Source organism: Marmota marmota, unplaced genomic scaffold (assembly GCF_001458135.2).
Source record: "Marmota marmota marmota unplaced genomic scaffold, marMar, whole genome shotgun sequence".
NCBI lineage: Eukaryota > Metazoa > Chordata > Mammalia > Rodentia > Sciuridae > Marmota > Marmota marmota.
The window spans coordinates 1642097-1664597 of record NW_025999862.1 but is presented as its reverse complement, the minus strand read 5'-3'; the positions used below and the strand labels follow the sequence as shown (position 1 = coordinate 1664597).

Below are 22501 nucleotides of genomic sequence, written 5' to 3'. Positions count from 1 at the left end.
CCACCCACCCACCCCGCCTTTCTACCCTCTCAGGTTCAAGTGCAGGCAGGGCAGACAGACCTTGCTTCTTACACAGGGTCCCAGCAGAAGCCGCAGATTAGCTCGGATTAGTTCCGTCTGTCCCAGGGCTGTCACTGAGCCTTTGTTGTGACCAGGGGACTGAGGTGCGCGGGTTGGTGAGGCCTAAGCCCCGGGCCCATGCCTGGAGCTGAGCTGGGGCAGAGCCTCCTGCCTGGAATCCCAGGCCTCAGAGTCAGAGAGTGGGGGACGGTCCTCTCAGAGGAACACTCAGGGCCTGGTCTGAGAGAGAGAGAGAAAGCGAATCAGCTTTCCCAAGGTTGGCCTACACTAGAGAGAGAAGACCAAGATCAGAAAGGTCTCGGTTTGCCAGGCGCCGTGGTGTACAACTGTAATCCCAATGGCTCGGGAGGCTGAGACAGGAGGATGGCGAGTTCAAAGCCAGCCTCAGCAACAGTGAGGCGCTAAGCAACTCAGGGAGACCCTGTCTCTAAATAAAATACAAAAGGGCTGGGGGGTGTGGCTCAGTGGTTAAGCACCCCTGGTTTCAATTCCTGGTACCAAAAGAGAAAGAAAGAAAAATAGATAGATGGATCTGTTGATCTGGGGTTTGGGAAGCCTAAGGTTGGACTGGAAATTTGGACTTTGATCTTCAGGCAGTTGGGAGCCTTTCAGGGCCCTGGAGGGTAGGGGCGGGATGAGCTGTCTGACTCACTCTTTCCAGTGCAGTTCATCCCCAGCCCAACCTGCCTGGACACCCTCATCCTGTTTCTTCCCACCCTGGGGCGGCCACCCCACCCTTGAAGACCCCTCATCCCCTCTGAGTCCAGCCGCAGCTTCGGGCATCAGCTAGCAGGAGGAAAGGGCTCAGGCTCCGACATTCTGGGTGGCCTCCCAGCTCAGTGTCCCCAGCTGGGGCAAGTGAGCAGGCCCCTCGGGGTGGCTGGAGGCTAGGCTGGGGGAGAGCTTGGGAGTTAAGAGGATCTGCTTGGGGAGGTGACTGCATCCGGCATGTGGCCAGCCAACTCCAGCTGCCACGCCTCTCCCTGGGGTGACCACCCTGGCCTGGTCACAAACATTGGGCACAGCTCCTTCCTCCAGGGAGGACAACCCCACAGCTGTCCTGGGCAGGGCCAAGGCTTCCACCCTCACTCCCACCCCAGGCTGGGAGAGTTCTGCAGAGTCCCCGGATGGACACCTTGGGTTTAGGAGCCAGGCATGACCAGGCCCCTGAGTGCAGAGCCCCCCACCCCCCCAGCCAGATCTGCCCTGCAGCACATCTCTAAGCCCCAGTGTTTTCATAGGAATGACAGCTCTTGTTTAAAAGTTCAGATATTCTATTTCTTTTGAGAAATTGTGGGCGTGGGTGTCCCACATTCTGCCCATCATCGATGGACAGGAGCAGAGGACAGCTCCCTCCCTGTCCCTCACCCCCAGCTGCTGGCTTTGCTTGTGTCTGTGTCCTCCATTTGCATCACAGATTGGGTGGCTTAAAACATCAGAATGTATCTCTCCTGGGTCTGGAAGTTCACAAGGAGGGGTCAGCAGGGCCGCAGTCCCTCCGCAGGCTCTAGGGGAGAACCCTTCCCCGACGCCCGGTTTCCCATGGCTGTGGGTGCTCCTTGGCTGGTGGCTTCATCTCCACGTGACCTTCTCCCTGTTTCAAATCTCCTTCTGCCTTCTCTCTCTTTTCTTTTTCTTTTTTTTTTTTGAGACAGGGTGGGACTAAGTTGCCCAGGCTGGACTTAAACTTGCAATCCTCCTGCCTCAGACCCTCCTGCCTCAGACCCTTGAGTGCTGGCACTACAGACAGGCATGCACCGTGCACCCCGCTCCCCCAGCATGTCTCTCTCATAAAGATGCTTATTGTTGGGTCTAGGTCCCACCTGAAGGTCCGAGATGATCTCTTCTCAAGATTCTTAACTTAATTACATCTTCAAAGACCCTTTTTCCAAAAAAAAAAAAAAAAAAATTAGCGTTTGCAGGTCCCCAGGCATTGGGCTATTTCACCTGCTGGGTGCCTCAGTTGCCTTCTCTGTGAAATGGGTGAGGACTGAGTGAGAACAGTGCCCAGCGCATGGGAAGGGAAAGAGTCACCATTGCAAACACTGGGCCAGTGGGCAGAACAGGGCGCGTGTCTGGCTGGAGCCCAGGAGCGTGCATGGGCCCGGGAAGCCTGCCCCTCAGGAAGCCACTGACTGTCCTTCTAAAACTCCCACAGACAACGGCCCCGTAGGCAAGCGGCGCACTGGCACGGCCACTGTGTTTGTCACCGTCCTGGACGTGAACGACAACCGGCCCATCTTTCTGCAGAGCAGCTACGAGGCCAGCGTCCCCGAGGACATCCCTGAGGGCCACAGCATCGTGCAGGCAGGTGGCCCGGGACCCCCTGGTCAGGCGAGCTGGGAGCAGGCAGGGCCACCCTCAGCTCTGAGGGCACTACTCAGTGGCATTATGGCATGGGGGGATGGAAATAGGAGAGGTCCTGAGGAGGACCTGGGACAGGGCCCTGGCTCCCCAGCAAACAGAGAAAGGCCTTGGCCTCTCTCTCCTAGCTCCTCTGCACCCCACCCCACCCCAAAGGGCCTTTCAGAGTAGAGAGGGGACACAGAGGTCACACTTTCCCAGAAGGGAGCTGAGGAGAGCGAGCCAGGGCCCGGAGGCCAGAACAGAGGGGCTTTCACAGCCCCTTGGCCCAGCTCCCCTCTTGGGACACAGACAACTGAAGAAGAAAGGGCTCTTTTGGCCCAGAGTAGGATGGCGGCTAAGAGGCTCCGAAGGAACAGGAGGACCGGCCTCCGCATCCCTGAGGCCTGGTTGCCGGGAGAGGGAGGGAAGAATGGCTCCCTTCACCACTCCGGGGCTTTCCAGCTGCACTCAGAGGGGCAGCCAAACACAGCAAAGCTGGGCCTGCCCGCTAGGCAGGTTCCTGTGTCTGGGATGGGAGGAAGGGGGAGCTGGGAGTGTGCCCAGGTCCCCACATGAGGAGCAGGAGACAGGAAAGGAGACGGGGGCAGGGAACTTACGCGAAGGAACAGGGAGATAGGAAGCCCCGGGGACTTACAAGGCCTGGTGGCGGGTTCTGGAAGGAGGAAGGAGAAGGATTTCCCTGCTCTGGCCTCAGCTGGTGCAGACTTGCAGAGCCTTGCACCTGAAGCTGTGAGCCTCCCCCCTGTGGGACGTGAGAGGCCTCCCAGGACTGGCAGCCCGCCCACTTAGGGGCACAGCCAGAGCTTTGAGAGCCTCCTCCCACCCCAGGATACTCGCTCAGGCCTCCAGGCCACCTCCCCCACCCCCAGGAAGAGAACACAAGAGCAGAGCCTGCTGACCAGGGGACCATGGGGGGGTGCTGGACCCACTACCACTGAGTCAGCCTGGGGTGTCTCGGAGAGGCCCTGGGGAATGGAGGGAAGAACAAGCCCCTTTGGGGGGAGGTCTGCCTTACTTCCCAACCCCGAGAACCGGTTTCTATCTACACAACAGTCCTCAGACCGACACCCTAGAGTTCTTGAGTGACGTAGGGCTCCCCCATGTCCCCCACTTTGCAGGGAGAAGTTCGGGGCCTTAGGGTGCCTTCTCCCAGGCTCTGTTAAGGGTTTTTGCAAAGCTGGGCTCCCTCTTTGAGGTCACGCTAAGTCAGAGAGAAAGACAGTGACGTCTCCACCCAGGCCAGCCGGAGGGCAGTGGTCCCGTAGGAGCAGCAGCGGGACGCAGGGCGGTGTGCTGGGCAGGCTCCGCCAGGACCCCTGCTGCCCTGGGGAGGGGGATGCTGGCAGCAGGGCCACCCTCCCTCCAGTAACAGGCCCCACGCCTCTGCCAGAGCTGGTGAGTCAAAGCAAGGACTGGCTCTCCCAGGCTGGCAGAAGAGAAGGTGCAGACAAGACTGCCACCCGCTGCCCAGAGGAGGCTGCTCTTGGCTCCCTGACAGGTGGGCGAGGAGCTCCAGGCAGGAGGGCAGTTCCCTTGGAGGACTAAGAAAGGCCTTGCACAGAAGGCCTTGGGGGGAAGCATATGCCCCGGTTGGAGAGGCCAGGTGGTCTCGGGTCAAGATCAGGGTAAAAGATGAACTGGAGCCAGCTCCCAGAGTCCTCTGCTCACAGTGGCGTGGGCACACCCAGTGGGCATTAGGACCCCAGTGAAGGATCAGAGCTGAGAAGTGGCACAGTCAGAGCTCAGTCCTCAAGGAGACCTGGCCAGCCGCACTGTGGGTCACAGCAGGGTGCAGCCAGGCAACCGTTGGTGGGGCCTGGCCCGCTGACTCTGGGACAGGGGCTAGACATTTTAGGTCCCCTCTTCCCAGGCTCCAAATCTGATGTCCAACCAAAGTGATCAGCATTGGCCTTGGGAAGAGAGGCCAAGGACATGGGATGCTAAGGAGGACATCCTGGGTAGCATTCTTTTGACAGGTCAGTCAGTAGCCAGGTGCAGTGGACTTGTGTGGTCCAAGGCAAGGACCTGCCGCTGTCCTGGAGGTTGGTATCGTACCAGAGGGAAGGCGGCTCCCTGTGCTCTGTGTCTTCAGAGCCCAGGTGGCATCCCTCGAGCTGCTGACGGTGCCAGCCCCCTTGCACTCTGACAAGCCTCTTCCTGGCTCTGGCAGGAACCTCTTCACCCATCCCAGCCCCTTCCTGGTCAGTTCCATCCTGGGCAGCATTGTGGGCTGCTAAGACAGGGGTCCAGGGCCCCCAGCCAGCACCCAGTCGTCTGATCACCAGGAGGCGGAGGCTGCCCACGGGTCAGCAGGCAGATGCTGGCAGGGCAGGAAACCAAGACGAGGAGTCCCTGGGTCCCTTTGCCTTGGGCACCGAGATGGTGCAGGTGGTAGGACAGGGCCCTGCCCGGGTACAGGCTGAGCTGGGTTTGGCCCTGGAATCAGGGGCAAACTTCTTCTTGGGGGGCAGGGGCGCTGTTTCCAGGAGTGGTCGGTGCCTGGTTACCAGAAAGGGGTCCTAAAGAGTTCTGGGTTGCACCCCCAGAGCCTCTCGGGCCAAGGGCACAGATGGCCAGGAGAGCTCACCTCTTGATCCTGGGATCTTTTAGCAAGAGTACCAAGAGGTCCACAGAAAAGAGGGTGCTGTTTCAGGGACCACCTTTGAGAAAGGACACTGGCTGGGCGCCCAGGGCAGCCCTGGAGGTGAGCACAGGGCCCAGGTTGCTTGGGCCGCTGTCTTGCAGTCCCAGAAGTCCCAGGCGGGAGGATCTGCCGGGGGTGGAGGATAGCGGGGGCATCTGTTTGGAAACGCCTGTCACATTTTGGTCGATTCCGTGCAGTCACAGCTGCCCTGGGGGTTGTCGTGGCCTGGCAGTGGCCGTGGAGGGGCGGTGAGCCACCCCCTCCGGAAGCTGTGCAGAGAGCGGCGCAGGGAGCCCAGGCGCTTCCAAAGCCGGAGCCGGGGCTCGCTGGGGCTCTCGGGGTGGTGGGGCATGCACTCGCGGGCCCTGCGGTGGCGGGGGTCCAGAGCAGCCGGCCTGCAGAGGATCAGGAACAGTAGACAAGAAGCCAGCAGGAGGAAGATGCAGGCCAGGGCGATGAGCACAGGGAGGGGGTCCGTCGCCCCGGTGAGAGTCCCAGGGGTGACAGGAGCCGCGAAGGCGTCCTGGGGGCTGGCGGCCCTGGGGCTGGAGAGACTGGAGCCCTCTGTGCTCATGTCTCCTGCAACAGAAAGGAACCCAAGGTCAGCACAGGTCAGCGGAACCCGAGGCTCAGGGCAGGGAGAGACTTACCTGGGGACATCGATGGGGGCTGGGCCTGGTTAAACCAGGTAGCATGATGGCCATATGATAGGTTAGGACAGTGAGGCCCAGAGAGGTGGCAAGGCCCAGGGCCTGTCCCACCAGTTTGTAAGTGGTGGAGTGGACCTGGACTGGGGCCTCTTCCCCTCTCGCCTCTGCCCTTCTGTCACGGAGGAGACAGAGGGTAATGCCTTTCGCATTTAGAAACCAATTCTCATGAATGGCCGTCGTCTTAGACCTGAAAGTTTGGAATCAAAGACCAAGTCCATCAATAACTTGTTCTGTGACCAGAGCAAGTCACAGGTTATAAGTTAGCTGGCAAGGGCCCTGGTGACTATCTAATGGCAAAGCTGCAGACGAGGGTCCCCAGGCTTCACCAGGTCTTGACAGCACCTTTAGCTGTGATTTTAGAAAAAGAGAAACAGAGGTTCCATGAATATCTGGAAGCCTGGCTTCTCTCAAAACTCCAGAAATTCACCACTGGCCACACTGGGCCGTGGGCCTTTCAGGTAGCAGCAGCTGCCCACTTTAGACAGGGAGCCCAGCCCACCACGCACCCTCAGGTCCAGCGCACACCTGCCTGGCTCCATGAATGTTCCCGTGGCTGCCGTCCGATGCCGTCCAACCTGTTCCCATGACAGGTAGGGAAGTCAAGGCCCGGAGAGGGGAAGGCCAAGGCCAGAGTCACTTTGTGAGCCAGTGGCTAAGCAAAGGCCAAAACCAAGTTCCCTGACTCCTGGTCACGTCTCCTTCCCACCCCTTGAGCCCCCAACCTACTCCCTGAGCTGCTCTAGGAACAGGTGGGAAATAAGCCCACAAGGAATTGGCTAGGTGGGCTGGACCTGCCCAGAGCTCATGCACTTCCAGGCCTTCCTGTTAGGGTTTAAGGTCATTCCAGGATGGCACCCTGCAGGTATCTGTGGAGATACAAAGACTGAGCTTTTGGCTGCCTGTGGCTGGGTGGCAGATAACAATGACTCCGGAGCCTGCTGGCAGGTACGGCATGGACAGGGAGGACAGGTGGGCAGGCTCCCTCGAAGCACTGGCCGCCCCCCCAGCCCAGGCCTATGGTCCTGCTCCCTGGATCTGGCCCCAGGTACTGGGCTCTTCCAGTTTCCCAAGGGAAGCCAGAAACTGGATTTTTTTTTTTTTTTAAGACAAATATTCCTGATGTTTCAATGTTGGCAACTCATTCAATGTGTTTAAAGCAACATGGAGGAAAACAAGCAAGAGGGAGACAACAAAGGCCAAATAAACTGGATTCCAAACATTTTGAAATGGATTTTCAAATATTTGAAACACTCCACAGGCCAATTCTAATCTCAACAGGCTCGGTCCAGCTCACAGGCCAGCATTTATGATCTCTGAATTCTACAAACACAGGACAGAAGATCCAAAAGAGGGTCTAATATGACTGATTGTTTCTGTTCAACCCTGGAGTCTTTCCTGAGGCTAGGGAGAGCAGAACTTCCTCTTCCTCACGGCAGCTTAGTCTGACCCAGGTTTCAAGAGTCAAGTTTCAGCTGGGCACAGTGTCCCACACCTGCAACCCCAGCTGCTCGGGAGGCTGAGGCAGGGGGATCACAAGTTCACAGCCAACCTTGGCAATTAAGCAAGACCCTGTCTCAAAAAAATAAAAAGGGCTGGGGATGTAGCTCAGTGGTAGAGTGCCCCTAGGTTCAGTCCCCAGAACCCAACGAAGAAAGAAGGAAAGGTTGAGAAACACAGACAGACGGACAGACAATTCTCCAGCACCAAAACCCAGCAGGAGAGACTCGTCATGCCCAGGTTCTGCGTGTAGCTGTGGAGAATCCCTGACGGCAGGCAGTGGGGAGGGGAGCATGGTCACCCAGTCCTCCAGCCCTGGAGCCCCTGTCCTACCCCAGGTACTCACCGGTAGCTTCGGGACCTAACTTCTGGCTCCCTGCGCCCAGCAGACTGAGGGCTTCCAGAGCTCCCACCCCACTTCCCACGGCCCCTCCACACCCCTCCTGGCACTTCCAGACAGAAAACGACCCCTCCCAGCTCCTGCCTGGAAACTCTGATGCCCATCTAGTTGCCCAGGGCCTCCGCCCTTCAGGCATCAAGCCGGAGGGCTCTCTGGCTGGGTACTATGTGCGGGTTGGCCCTTCCTTGAGTCTCAGCAGCAGGAGGGGTGGGGTGGACCCGCTCCGTCTCCCTCCGGGACCAGCTGTCCCTCTAGGCTGGCCTGGGAGGGGGCTGGAGAAAGGAGAGGAGAGTCTGAGCTGGAAGAAGCTTTGATTCTACTAGTGCTAGTGTCGGATGTCCAGGGCCTTCAGATAGACTGGGAGAAGCCGGCAGGCCAGCCCAGAGGTCCAGGCTCCAGGCCTTAGGCCTGCATCAATCAAAGCCAGACTGAGGATGTAGTCAGCGTCTGAGCTGTTCATGTGGGGCCCTAGAGCATGAGGGGGGTCCAGCCACCAGCTCTCTCCACACCCCCTGCTGACCAGCCAGCGAGGGCCAGCTGGGTCACAGGAAAGAGGCCCTCCAAGTCAAGCCAGGGACGGTCTTGGACGCAGGGGAAGCCTGTTCCTTCTAACTGAAGTCCTACTCTGGCTGCATCATGCAAGCTCACTCTAGAACCTTCTCCCTTCCTTCAGACTCTCACAGAATAGGACCTGTAAGAGCAGAGAGGGCTCCTCTGTGGCCTTGGCCTCGAAACCTCACTGTCCTTGTCTGCTCTCTGCAGAACCAGAGGGCTTGCCGAGGCCTGAGCACACCTCAAATCCTCCCCAGGGCCCCCCAGCAAGGGTCTCCCCCCCATTTCCTCCCCAGACCTGCTCTGCGGTCCCCGAGCACTGACCTCAGAGCCAGCCCTCAGCAGGCTGAGCTCGGTGAGCAGGTGTCCTCAGCAGTCCAGGGGAGGCCTGCGGGAGCACCAGGAGGCCCCTGGGACCCCACCAGGCCCTGGGCTGTGCCGTGCCCTGCACCCTCAGTCGGCCAGGCCTGGCGGAGTGGGCTCACTCCCCGGCTCTCCAGCTGGACCTGGCTTTGCTGGGAGTTGGCCCTGCCTTGGGGGAGGGGACAGCCAGGAGGGTAGGGATGGCAACTGGGTGGGAAGAGGAGAGGGGCTGTCGCCTCACTCTGGCCCGTCTCCTTGGAGGCCTCTCAGGGGCGGAGGAGCTGGGGGAACAGGGGCGGGTGGAACTGTCCCCAGGCCACTCAGCGCTCACCTTCTCCCTTGGAAGTTCCAACAGCCTGGTGGGCGCGTCAGCCAGCGGGTGGCTATTCAGCGCCTGCCAGCCCCCAGGTTACTGGGGAGAGAAGCGGCAGGAGGGGAGCAGAGGAATGGTGGGCCCTGGCAGCCCTGAGGCCCCCTGCCGCAACCCCGGGCCCAGCCTTCTGGGCCTCTCTCTCCGCTTCTCAGAAAAGCACGCTTCCTTTGAAGGCGTCCAGCTGCAGAACTGAGGGGCGAAGCCGGCATTGCTAAAGGTCAAAGAGATCACAGGGCAGCAGGCTTGGGGACGGCCAGAGCCATGGTGGGCCCTGGGTTCTCTCCAACACACACACACACACACACACACACACACGCACGCACACACGCACACCCTCCCCAGCCTCCTGCTTTCCTGGAAGCGAGATCTACCCTGGCAACCAGCTACTGCTGGGAGAAGCCCCCCCCCCTCAGGGCTCTGAGCTCCCAGATACGCAGCACAGGAGGAGTCATGGCCGCGTCCAAGACCTGAGCCTGGACCCCCACATCTTTACGAGCTATCATTTTTGTTTTTAATTCTTCCCTCCTGCATTTAACCTTGACCACAGAAAGAGGCCTTGTCTGCCACCCCCAAATGGCTGGGAGCCTCCCTGTGGACTGTCAAAGCTGCAGAGACCCTTCAAGATCATCTTTCTCTTCCTACAATGACCACACTGAGTTCCAGAGAGCTGTGACCTGCCCACGGCCACCCAGCGACTTGGTGGGTGGGAGGTTTGGTGATCTCCCCAGACCCGGGTGGCACCCGGCGCCCAGAACCCACGCTGGGGTTCCTGCGTCTTCCTTCTCAGACTTGGCCACCCTCGGTCTCCTTGACCTCCTTGGCCCAAACCAGCTGGCCACTGGGCCTCTGCTCCTGAAACAGAGGAGGCAAAACACCCTCCGGGCAGCTCAGCCTCTCCCCTGTCCTGCTCCTCCCAGATCTGAATGGACAAAGCACCTTCATGTCTGTCCCTTCTCAGGGAAGGGAGGGAAAGAACTCCATAGCAGGGGAACTCAGCCGTCCCCAACCCCGGCATCAATCAAGGGGGCTTCCCAGGAGGGTGGCGGAAGCTGTCCTGTCAGCCTTCACCACCTGTCCTGTGCCAGGCCCCGGACAAAACGCTCTGCAGGATCACCTCCAACCTAGCCTTCAGTCCTGCGAGGCTGGTCACCACTGTGCCCATCTACAGATGAGGAAGCTGAGGCTCAGGGTGTTGAAGTCCTTGTCCCTGGTCACTCAGCCAATAAATGACAAAGCCAGGAATCTCTTCCGGGTGCACCTGACCCAGAACACTACTTCCTGCTGCTCCAACGTGCTTTCCCTCCTCTCTGCCGTCAGCCTGCTTTTCAAAGTCCTGGGATGCACCTGCCTCAGTCCCTGCATGTCCCTCGGTCCAACCAGGCCAACTCCAGCTGCCAGGCTGGTCATGCTCATACCAGCCTCACGCCACCACTCTGTGTCCCCGCACCCCGTTCCCCTGAGGCTGCCATGTCCCTTCTTCACCCCAGACAGGGACGCATCCCGTCCCTCCCCAGGCTCTCCATGGTTCCCACCTGGTTGTCCCTCCCAACTCTTCCTGCTGAGCCAGGGCCTCCCCGCCCTGCCACTGTCTTCTCTGGCCGGTCCCACCCCACGGCCTCTGTCGGCTTGGTCTTTGCATCCTCTCTTTGGAAGTTTGTCCAGTGGGCAAAGATAGGGAAGCTGCGTTGGGGCTTTGGTGGCAATGACACAGAAACCCGATTCCTACTGTGTCAGGCCAAGGGAGCCCGTGCTGGAGTGATATCAGGACACCCAGAGAACCCAGGGCAATCAGCCAGGGAAAGAGGTGCCGCAGGGCTTCCGGAGTATCAGGGGCCAGGGGCCCTGACTCCCAGTGCTCCGTGTTGGGTGACTTTCCCCTGTGCTTCCTGAATGTCACCTTAGTACCCTCACTAAAGCTCTGCTAAGTGTTTACAGTTCACTCTATGCTCCTTCATTCAGTGGGGACGTGGGCAATGTACAGAGACGTAGGGTAGCAGACGGTGACGGGGGTAGGGAGGGCCTGGCAGGGGATGCAGTTCCATAGACAGTGTCCCTTGGTATCCGCACGGATTGATTCCAGGACCCTCGAGAGACCCAAATCCACGAGTACACAAGTTTCTGATATAAAACGGTGTGTTGAGTCTACGTGTGCACGCGCACGCACACACACACACACACACACTCACACACACTCACACACACACACCCCATAGCTTACATCCTCCCATCTACTTCACCTTTTTTGTTTGTTGTTTGGTACCAGGGGATTGAACCCTGGGGCACTCAATCACTGAGCCGCATCCCCAGCCCAGTTTTGAATTTTATTTAGACACAGGGTCTCACTGAGTTGCTTATGGCCTCACTAAGTTGCTGAGGCTGGCTTTGAACTCACGATCCTCCTTCCTCAGCCTCCCGAGCTGCTGGAATTACAGGTGTGCATCACCGTTGCCCAGCTCACTTTTTATTTCTAATATATTTTTGTTTTAATTAACACATAATAATTGGGCATATTTATGGAATACAGAAACTTCAATATGCACATACGGTGTGTAATGGCTAGATCAGGGAACTGGTGTGGCCATCCCCCCAGACGGTAGTCATTTTCTCGCAGTGGGACTGTTCAGGATCCTGTCTGCTAGCTTTGTTCACTTACCCAGTTGCTATCAGCCACGGGTATCTTACTGCAGGACATCAGGAGCCTCTCCTACCCACCTGCACCTGGTACCTGTCCGCCACCTTCTCTCCATCCCTGCCTCCCCCACACCACACTGTTCTGCTCTCTACATCTTTGAGATCAACTTTTTAGCTTCTAGCTACAACTGAGAACGTGAGATTTGTCATTATATCTAATCTGTTTCACCTGTTTCATCCAGGGTGCCATAAGTGACAGAATCTCGCTCCTTTTTGTGGTGAATATTCCGTTGCTATTGTACGGTTTAAATCATCCCTAGGTTACTTGTGATACAGTGTAAATGCTAAAGAAACCATTGTCATACTGAATTCTTTTAGGATTAATGACCATGGGGGAAAGTCTAGACCTCTGCAGTGCAGACACAATGTTTTAAAAATATTTTCAATCTTCAGTTGGTTAAATCCACAGATGCAGGGCTGCACAGTGTTCAGGTAGGGTCTGATGAGAAGATGACATTTTAAAAAGGTCTGAAGCAGAGGAAGGAGTGTGCATGCCAATACCTGGAAGGAGAGATTGTCAGGCAGAGGAAAAAGCAAGGGCAAAGGCCCTGTGGTTGGCATGCACTTGGTGTTCAAGAAATAGCAAGGAGACCAATTGCCTGGGGTGGGGTGGGTAAGGAGAAAGTGGTGGAGGGGAGCTCAGAGAGGCCATGGTGGGGGCACACTACTGACACTCCCACAGCTTACTACAAAACAGATTCCCTCACTCTCTGGACCCAAGGTCAAAAATCTCAACAAAGGGTGTGACTGACTCAGCTTTGAGCAGGGGCCACTCCTGAACCACTTGCCTCTGGCCGCAGCAGTGGGGGTCAGAAAGAAAATGACAGTTACCGTCCACATGCCAGAGCTAGAGAGAGATGTGGGGGAGGAGGAGGGCTGGATCTCCAGGGGAAGCTGAGGAATCGGGGCCTCACCAGGCTCCTCCACCCAAATCCTGAGGAGCCCTCTCTGGCCACCCGGTGGCTGCAGCCTGTGACCTGGCCGAGTGCTCTACCTGCCTCAGGTTGGTGAAGGTTCCTTCAGGATGGTCCTGGGGTCAGCTGTGCTTCTGCCTCGAGGCAGACTCCTTGTAACCAGGGAGCACCAGGCCACCTGGGAGTTCAGCAGAGATAGTACCCGAGGACAGCAGGAGGGTCTGCGTGTGGACAATCTTGGAGCCAGGACTTGGGAGTGGGACTCCCACGTAAGGACCCTTACGGTGGTCAGCCTGGCTGCGGCCCAGCGTGACCGACAAAGAAGTGTGGCAAGATGCATCTTGGGATCCAGGCAGATGGGGAGTGAATGATGGCCGTGTGGGTGACCTACCTCAGCTGTCACTCATCCCCCCAACCTGACGGAGGGCCAGGCAACAGGGTTGGCATGGGCCCTCAACAGCCAGACGTCCTGGTGGGGATTAGAGGGTCTCCCGCACCCCCAGCCTCTCAGGAAGCCATGGGTTGAGCCGGGACAGGGTGGCGTGGGGGAGGGGAGGCCGGGCTGCACAGACACCTCCTGTCCCTGCGGCGGGTTAGAAGTGACTCCACTGTTTGCTCTTCCTCAGTTGAAAGCCACGGACGCCGACGAGGGCGAGTTTGGGCGTGTGTGGTACCGCATCCTCCATGGTGAGTGGGCCCCCAGGACAGGGCTGCAGGGAGGAATCCGGAACTCCGATGATTCACACCAAGTGGGGGTGCTCAGGTGATGGCCGTGTCCCCGGAGTCTCTCATGCTCCGGTGCTTCCCAAAGCCATCACCCTGACGAGTGGGGCCTTGGAGTCCAGGGCGGCCTCCTCCCCCCGCCCCCCCCCCCCAACTCCCCGGGGATTCACTGCCATTGGTTCAGCTAGAGTCAGGGCCCATCCCTGAGCCGTCACCATGGCCCGTGTGACATACGCTGATCTGCCCCCTTCTGGAACCAAGAGTGCAGTTTCCCTACCTAAAGGACATGGGCTGTGTGGAGGAGGGAGGGTCCCCAGTGGAAAGTCATGGGGAAGGGCACAGAGCCAGCCCTGAGGTGTCCACTAAGCCCCGGACCCAGCACCCACAGGGAGTTTGGTTTTGTGAGAGCCCAGATCCTTCTGCAATTTTTAGAAGGCCTCACGGCACCCACACCTGTGGGTGTGAGGGTCCAGGGAGACCCAGGCTTCCCCTGCAGAGAGGGCAGGTGAACTTCTTCCCTGACCGCGAACTCTGCCAGACCAGGGCCGCAGGAAGCAGAGGTCCCCTGGCCACTGTCACGTCCCCAAGACCTCTGTGCGGAGTCGACCTTCCAACTCTGGCCCCAGGCTGAGCCCGGGCACCTGGTGTGTGCCCCATGCAGGTAACCACGGCAACAACTTCCAGATCGACGTCAGCCACGGGCTCCTGATGCGAGGCCCCCGGCCCCTGGACCGCGAGCGGAACTCGTCGCACGTGCTGGTCGTGGAGGCCTACAACCAGGACCTGGGCCCCATGAGGAGCTCTGTCAGGGTGAGACCAGGGGCGGGCTGGGTGCCGACCGCCGGGCCAGGCCAAGGCTGCAGCTGGACCAAAGATGGCCACCAGCTGTGGCCTTGGTGGAGGCAGGGCCACCATGGACTTAGGTGCTAAATGGCATTTGGGTCTGAGGGTTTGGGGAGGGAGCCCAAGTGGCTGTGAACCCCAGCTGTGGAAGATCACCAACACCACAAGTGTCTGTCCCAAGGGATGAAAGAGAGGTCCTCACCATAGTAACCCCTAGGTCCACGCAGCCCTGGAGCGCGAGCCCAAGAGATCCCTTACAGATGAGGAAACCGAGGCCCAGCAGAGCTCTGGTGGAAGAACCAGGCCCTGAGCCCACACCTCTGTGTCCAAGCGCAGTTCCCGTTCCAGTGAAAATGACCCTAACACATTCCAGTGCCCCCTCCCAGCTGCCCCCTCAGAAATATCCCTTTCTGCCCACCCTCACCTGCACAGCTGAAGCCAAGCCCACCTCACCCCCGCCCCCAAATGGTCAAACACACATGGGCACGGCCCCCGGCCAGGCTGGCCTACTCCTGTCCACAACAGGGGGGATGACCAAGAAGGAGAGGACCTCTCAAGAGGTCCCGATGACGTCCTCAGCTGCTCACAGCCCCTTCCCCGGGCGTGGTGGAAAGTGAGTCAGACCCAGACGTCACCCAGAGCAGGAGGGAGACGGGAAAGTGGCAGAGCTGGCAGGGACTTCTGCCCAGAACCGAGTGGCGGAGTCAACTGTTCCTCTCAGCCATCTCCACCCGCTGCTCCCTCCGCCGGAAATGATGAGCCGAGGCCGACCGAGCCTCCCCCAATGTGGGGGCGCTGGGGGGGCGGCCCCGCTGTGGCCGGCTCCTGGCAGCCTGGCCCCAGGAAGCAGTGGGAAGTCACACCTGCGTGCCACCTCCACCCCAGGGACTCTGCCCACGTGGAAATAGCGCAGGGGCCGATGCCTTGGGTTTTTACACAGCCCAGTGACAGGAGGTCAGACCCAGTTACCTGACTGTGCACCCGGGCAGCCGTGTAGCCACACGCCACGCGTGACGGCCAAACGCTCTCTCAGTGTAGATCAGAACACCCACGGCAGGACCGCCCTTGGTGGGGACGCTTCAGCCACAGAGTGGCGGACATCAGCACAGCGTGGATGGTCCCTGGACCTTGGGCCTCCTGGCCACAGCCCTCCATGTGACCCCCTGGCTCCGGCCCCCCTCTCCAGGGACCACACCTCTGGATGCCTTGTGACGGCAGATCATTTTAAGGTCCCAACGGTTCAAAACCAAGTACTCGGCAGCACCCCAGGGTGCCGTGTAAAACAGACCAGCCAGGCTGTCCATCGGGGCAGGGTGGGACCCCATGGGACCTGCGGGTCCCTGTGCTCCTCTGTCCCTGAACCCCGAGGAACGAGGACCCCTCCCAGGACCGTGACAGGCGTCTCTGTAAGCACTCCGTGCACTTGAGCCCAGCCCTGCTATCAGCTCTGCGAGCCGCCACTGTGAAGACAGCTGCTTTACAGACAAGGACATTGAGGCAAAGGAGAGTGAGCCACTGTCCAGAGTCACCCCACAGTGGGGGTCCAGCCAGGCTTCACCCCCAGATAGTCGGCTCCAGTGTGTTCTTTTAACCACCCTGCTGTGCTGACCACTGCATCACACTGCCCCAGGTGGCTCCTCAGAGCAGCCAGAAGCCACCGCCTCATCCCCCAGGGATAGCTTTGGGGTGAGAATTGGGGCTGGTCCCTGGGGTGATGATTCAGCGTACACATTCCCGAGAGCCAGGGACTTCCTGTGGACCACGTGTGGACTCCAGTTTGGCCCTACAGTCAATTTCCCAACAGCAGCCACAGAGATGGCTCATGGGGTCCACCCATGTCCTCCAGTTCCTGCTTCAGGGACTAGGAGCAGCCCAGATGAGGCTCCAGGGAGCTCGGAGTGAGCCGGTCCTTGTGGAGACTGGACGCACGCCTGTCCTGTCCTGTCCTGTCCCTGGGGGGGGTGCAGCCCTGGGGGAACGCAGGTCGGTTCTCTGAGCGGCCAGGCAGCCCCCTCCCACTCAGCAAGAGCCCTGCAGGCCGGTGGCTTTCCTGTGCAGCTGCGTCTCTCGGGTTTGCAAACCACACACCATCTCGCCTCCTGCTTCTCGCTGAAAACAAGGCCGGAACCATCCAGAGCACGGTGGCCTGCGGCCAGGCCCCTTACCGCCTCCCTCCTCTTCCTCTCCTACCGTCCGACTGGCCCGTTTCTTCCCGGGGCCCTGGTGTCAAGGTTGTTGGAACAAACAGGCTCAGGAAAGGGAAGGTGCACAGTGTGAAAGATGGGTGGTCAGTTTCTGTTTATGGGAAGACCATTCCCGACACCCCTCCAGGCAGATCCCCCACGCCGCCCGCCCAGGATCTCCCCAGCCAAGTTCTGGGTCAAGTCCGATTTAGAAGGTTCCAGCCTGAGAACAGCTGCGCTCCGCCGTGGGCACGTCAGTTTGCATAGCGGGTTCTCGGTGTCTGAAGATCCAGCTGCCGCTGCAGGGCTGTGGGCACCCCAAGAGCAGCCAAGGGGGAGCCCCCCACCTCCACGCCCATGCGCCTCTCCTCCCCACCCCCTGCCCAGAGCCTCCACCCACCGGCCTGCCATTTCTGCCTACAGCAGCCAGGAGACTCTGTGCCCCTACCCACCAGTTCCTGGCCATGCCATGAAGAGCCCCCAGGCTGACCCAAGTGGTGGTGGTCAGCAGATCGAATGCTCTGGGGCTTCCTGTGTCTCAGGGGCCTCTCAGTGTCACTGACCACACATGAAATCCACGCTGAGCCTCGAGGCTCCTTCCCAGTCCCCCCCCCCCACAATTGCCAGTTTCCAGCCGGCCCTGGCTCGGCTCTGGGACCGGCCCACCCCCAATGTAGAGCCAAGAGCCCTCACCTGGGCAGGTGGGGGCCAGGAGAACCCTGCGCTCTTTGCGGCCCTCCCAGTGACTGGCCCTGGGCAAGTCCCTTCCCCTCTCTGAGCTCGTTCCGCCATCTCTGAAAGGAGGCAGGGGCTCTGGGCCTTGGGCGTCCCCTCGGACACTGCCCTTGTCCTTCCTTCCACTCTGCTCTCTGCCCTGTCCCCACCTGCGCCAAACCTCTCCAGTGGCCCTGTGGTGGGTGGGGTCGTGGGGAGATGGGGCGCCTCTGCCCATGCACTGCGCCCACAGGCGCCTCTAAACAGCCTGATTCTTGCCGTGCGTGACACGCACGTCCCTGGCGGGCACTGAGGCCGTCCGGGGGAGCTTCGAGGGCAACTGTTCATATTGCGCAACTCAGAAGGGCCATTGCCTTGGGACCCGGGAAGCAAACTCCAAGACAGAGATGGCTTGACAGCAACTAGGAAGAAGGGTCCCCAGGGAGAGCCTGGGGGGATGGGGACCAGGAAGAGAAGCAGCCAGCAAAGTGGCACAGAGGGGACATTCCTAGGCCACAGGGAACTCCAGTGAGAGCCACCAACAGGGCCTGGGGGCCAAGGGGGTCAGTAAACTCCCCGGTGCCTCCGCCCTCCAGGCACTGGTGTCCAGCGCCCCTGGTGCCAGGGCGTGGTTAGTCCTCTCCTAAGTGCCACAGCGTGTGACGATTTTAAAGGGGCCCAAGTGTCAATGTCCTCTGCCACAGTGGCTGTCACCTTCATGTCTCTTCTGCTGCGTGGTTTGGGGTCTGCATGGGGTCGGTCTCAAGCCCTCCTGGCAGCCCATCTTGTCTCCCTAACGACTCTCGGAGTGGCCGTGGCGGGCGCCCTGCAGCACTGTGGCCGTGTCACAGCTGAGAAACTTGACGGCCCCCAAGAGTCACTCATCAATGAGTCAGAGGCCCCACAGGGCCGGCGGCAGGGCTGAGGGTGAGATAAGATTTATTCCTACACCAGCCATGTTTGAGCACCGGCCTGGGGCCAGGGCCTGGGGAAGAGGGAGGACACGGTGACCCCCCGGGGGCTGCCCGCAGCTGGCCTGGGAGAGCAGAGACCAGCGAGCCAGCCTCAGGGGCTTCACCCTGGACTTCCCGGCCCTGCCCCCCTGACTCGCACCCGGCCCCGCAGGTGATCGTGTACATGGAGGACGTCAACGACGAGGCCCCTGTGTTCACACAGCAACAGTACAGCCGCCTGGGGCTCCGCGAGACTGCAGGCATAGGGACCTCGGTCATCGTGGTCCGGGCCACGGACCGGGACACTGGTGAGGCTGGTGGCCGGAGCCAGGGAGCCCCGGTGTTCACAGGGACCCTCCCGGCCTGCTCCTGAGGGACCGGTCATCCTCCATGTCTCGGGCTCCCCTGTTCAGGGCTCCCAGGCCAGGGAGGGCCTCCTGGGACAGTCTTGGTCACTCCCCGCCAGATGCCCAGGCCTGAGAGGATTGCCGTCAGGGCGTTGTCTCAGTCTCCGGGTGGACAGAGGGGGAGTCACAGCTGGGCAAGGCCAGATGTGTCATCCCAGGACGGTCAAGAACTGGCCTTAGCCAGCCATTGCCCCAGGCCCTGCAGGGTCACCTGGGGCCTGGCGCTCCCAGGCCTTTCCCAGGCAGCTCCCTTCCTGGTCCAGGCAACCTTAAGGTGGCCGAGGGCCCTGAGCCCCAGAGCTGGCTGTGGTCAGCAGTGCCAGGTGAGGGACAGAGGACTCCAGGACAGCGCGGGCAGGCTGGGCACTCCTGCCCGGCTCCCCGCCCCCCAGCACCCAGGCTCACCAGCCGCCCACACAGGGCCAGGGGAGGGGGCTGGACATTCTTGCTGAATCACTCTCCCTGAAGGGCATGTCCGTGCAGTTCCGGTCACTTACACTTCTGGGGCCCCACAGCTTTGGGCCTTTTGGGAGAAAACATCAGGAAGCTCGGATGACCCTAAGCAGACGTGTCCCCCCCCAGCTGGGGCTGGCTGCTCTGAGAGGTCTGGGATTCTCCCAAGTGGCTCTATGACCACGGCCTTCCCAGCCCCTTGAGGCCTGTGGACTTGGGAGAAGGAATCCCGGGACTGGGGGGAAGGGACAGGGAAGACAGAACCGTGCCCTTGGCGTGGAAACCCCAGAGGAACTGAAGGAAGGCTGGGCCACCCCTGAGGACCCTGCCTCACCCAACGCTTTCTAGATCAAAGAGACCCCCTGTCTGCCCCAGTGTCCCAGGCGGGGCAAGAACCTGAGTCCCCAGGCCCTAGGGCAGAGCCAAGCCCCTCTGGCATCCCCGGTGCCAAGACCAAGTCCCAGAGAGGGGTCAGTGTGTGCCCCGTCCTCTGCCACATCTCTTGGGACGATCCAGCCACAGAGGTGGGGGCAGTGCCTGCAGGGTGGGCCCACCAGAGTCCCCGCCGCGTCCCTCAGAGGTCGCCACAGAGCACAGCGCCTGTGTCCTCCTGCAGGGGACGGTGGCTTGGTGAACTACCGCATCCTGTCGGGCGCAGAGGGGAAGTTCGAGATTGACGAGAGCACGGGGCTCATCACCACCGTGGACTACCTGGACTACGAGACCAAGACCAGCTACCTGATGAACGTGTCCGCCACGGACCAGGCGCCCCCCTTCCACCGGGGCTTCTGCAGCGTCCACGTCACCCTGCTCAACGAGCTGGACGAGGCCGTGCAGTTCTCCAACGCCTCCTACGAGGCCGCCATCCTGGAGAACCTGGCCCTGGGCACCGAGATCCTGCGGGTCCAGGCCTACTCCATCGACAACCTCAACCAGATCACCTACCGCTTCGACGCCCACACCAGCGCCCGCGCCCGGGCCCTCTTCAAGATAGACGCCATCACGGTGAGGGCTGGGGCGGGCACAGTGGGCGTTGGCCCTGAGTACCCTGTCTTAAAATAAAAATCAGAAGGTGCAGCTCAGTAGTGGAGCACTCCCGGGTTCCATCCCCGGCACCACACACACAGAACCTCGGCCAAACAAGCAAACCCAAAGAATCCCCGTGATATATTTCTTTCCATAGGTAGGAGTGAGATAGCGTGTGTAGTAAGGCGGCCTGGTGTCCCTCTTGCTAGTGGACAATGAAAGTGTAGCTCCACCCACAGTCACGTCCGGATCCCAGGGCTGCTGAAGGACCGACCGTCCCTCTGACCTTGGCTATGAGAGGGTCCCCACGACCCCCTCCTTGGCCTCTCTTGATCTGTTAGAGCTGCCTGCTCACAGGGCTCAGGCACGGTCCTCGCTGTGGCTGACCCACAACCAAGGCCCGCACAGCGCCCTCCCCCAGAGCCGCCCAGTCATCCCAGCAGGAGCCATAGAAGCGACTTAGCTGGACCCTGTCTCAAAATAGAATGTAAAAAGGGCTGGGGACGGCTCGGTGGTAAGGCACCCCTGGGGTCAACTCCCGGTACAAAAACAAAGCAAACAACCTCCCCAGAGTCTGAAACCTCTGCCAACCCCAGAATGCAGGGGTTTTAGGGCTGCCTGGTCAGGCAGGCGTGGTCACTCATTAACTGGCCCTCCAGCCCTCTCCCCCCGAGGGCGAGGGTAAGACGCAGCGTTCCTGCTTCCAGCCAAGGCCTGGCCTTCCTTGGAGCCCACAGGAGTTGCCTCCTTAGGGCAAAAGATGTCCCTGTCACCCAGGGATTTTGATGGCATCAGGAACTCTGTCAGGAACCAGGGCCAAAGACCAGTCCCCCACTGCTGAGAAACATGCGAGGACTTGTGGAGCTGTGTGCCAGCAACCAGGGACAGAGACCCACGTGTATTTCTTGTGTCCCGATGTCACAGAGCTTGTGCGACCACCTCATCTCCCTCTTCACCTGGGCTCTTGGGCAGCCCGGGTACAGTCCTGCGTTGCAGTCGCCGTTCTCGGCCGCTCTCTGGGCAGCCCCCTCTCCCCCCACCTGACCTACTCTGTCTTGGCTTTCCTGTGACTTTTATGAGAGTCCCTTCTTTGAAAACAGGCAGGGGATGAGTCACTTAGTCCCCGCAACCCGGGGTTGTTGGGAACACAAGATGAAACGGGCCCTTCCCAGCCTCTGGGAGTCCTCAGGGGACAAGAGAAGGAGGGATACTCAGGGGTGTGGCCGGCGACCCAGGGGAAATGTGGAGGAGTGGCCATGGGGACCTCTGGGGACCAAATAGGAGAATGATCCCCTCCGCGGGCTGCAGGAGGCCCCGAGGACGGGGTGCGCCTGGGTGGATTAGAGAGGGTGACAGGACTTCAGCCAACAGCCTAGGGGTGCCCCGCGGGCAGGAGGTGGCAGAGTGGCCTGCCTGGGCCTGATGCGGTCACTCACCCCTCGGCCTCCTCCTGCAGGGTGCAATCACCGTCCAGGGCCTCGTGGACCGCGAGAAGGGAGACTTCTACACGTTGACCGTGGTGGCAGATGACGGTGGCCCCAAGGTGGACTCCACTGTGGTGAGTGGGTCCCAGGCCACAGCCCCCAGCACGGCCCTACCCAACCCAGGACACGTCCCATCCAAGCGGGCCAGGTGGTGGGCAAGGGCTGGGCCTTGCTAGCCCAGGGACCACACTGTGACCGAAATGTCACACCCTCCCTGGGCAGCCTGGGCCAGGCAGGGGACCTCGGACAGGTGGGAGGGTGTGTCCTTGGCGGGCTTGGCAGGAAGTGACCCTCACCATCTGCTTCTGCTTTCTCTTCTTGCTACCCCTCTGCCGGGCGCTCTGCAGAAGGTGAGTAGCTGTGGCCTGGCCCCCGCACTGGCCCTTCTGCCTCCCCTTGTGAGAGGACACATGGACTGGCCTGCAGCTGGCTCCTGCTTGACCCCTGATGGCCTTCCAGTCTGTCCACTCTTGCACTTGAGGTCCAGGTCCCTTTTGGGCACATCCCTGCCCCTAGCTCTGGAGTCCCCGTGGGATCCTGGGATGAGGCACACTAACAAAGAGTACCTGGGACACACCAAGGAAGGGACACGGAGGCCTCGTCCCAGTTTTGCTCCTCGCTGGCTGTGTGACACGGGCAAGCTGCTTGACCTCTCTGAGCTTCCTCGCTTAGAGTCTAAAATGAGGTTGCAGGACAGCGCTGCGTCCTCAGAGAATGCAGTGAGGTGGCCGGACCCCCACAGGAACCCTCTCGTTGGCTGGCCTGCGAGGGGTGTGACGTGGTGGTCTGTCCTCACGTCCCAGCTGCCCCACTGGTGGAGGAGTGTGTGAGCTGGGCTGTGTGGCCAGGGGTGCTCTGGGAGGCAGCTGTGGGCACGGCTGAGTGGCCCCCAGGACCCAGACAGGGAAGCCGAGCGGGGCACCTGGGGAGGGCGGTTTCTGAGGTTGGAGGTGTCAGACGGGCTCCAGGGGGGCTCTGGCCTGGGGGAGGAGCGGGGGAAGCTCAGTCTGCAGGTGGGGGTGGGGACAGCCAGGGAGGCCACCTGAGAACACCCGGATCAGAGCCCTCTGAAACCACAGCCGAAGGGGTGGACGCTGACCCAGGGTCCAGAAGGAGGGCCCAG

The 22501-nt window shown here is 60.4% G+C and overlaps 2 protein-coding genes across 3 annotated transcripts in view; one reads left to right on the top strand and one right to left on the bottom strand.

Annotated features, from left to right (window-relative positions):
- Positions 1 to 22501, top strand: part of Cdh23 (cadherin related 23) — a 390629-nt gene that overhangs the window by 298312 nt on the left and 69816 nt on the right. The window contains exons 28-34 of the mRNA XM_048808827.1: positions 2240 to 2388; positions 13219 to 13279; positions 13977 to 14125; positions 18181 to 18316; positions 19485 to 19873; positions 21351 to 21452; positions 21726 to 21728. Of these exons, the coding sequence (XP_048664784.1) occupies positions 2240 to 2388; positions 13219 to 13279; positions 13977 to 14125; positions 18181 to 18316; positions 19485 to 19873; positions 21351 to 21452; positions 21726 to 21728 (989 nt within the window). The remainder of the gene's footprint in view (positions 1 to 2239; positions 2389 to 13218; positions 13280 to 13976; positions 14126 to 18180; positions 18317 to 19484; positions 19874 to 21350; positions 21453 to 21725; positions 21729 to 22501) is intronic.
- CUNH10orf105 (chromosome unknown C10orf105 homolog) lies at positions 2630 to 9348 on the bottom strand. Of its 2 annotated transcripts, none has more exons than XM_048809354.1 (2): positions 8946 to 9348; positions 2630 to 5671 (listed from the first exon to the last, which is right to left on the bottom strand). In XM_048809354.1, exon 2 carries the CDS (start codon positions 5664 to 5666, stop codon positions 5265 to 5267), a length of 402 nt encoding a protein of 133 aa, XP_048665311.1. In that variant the 5' UTR covers positions 5667 to 5671; positions 8946 to 9348; the 3' UTR covers positions 2630 to 5264. The 2 variants fall into 2 exon arrangements, with proteins under 2 accessions (XP_048665311.1, XP_015356010.1); XM_015500524.2 differs by lacking the exon at positions 8946 to 9348 and adding an exon at positions 8576 to 8932.

Excerpts from the sequence above, each read along its gene's own strand:
- CUNH10orf105 (XM_048809354.1), bottom strand. The coding sequence starts at position 5,666 with ATGAGCACAGAGGGCTCCAGTCTCTCCAGCCCCAGGGCCGCCAGCCCC.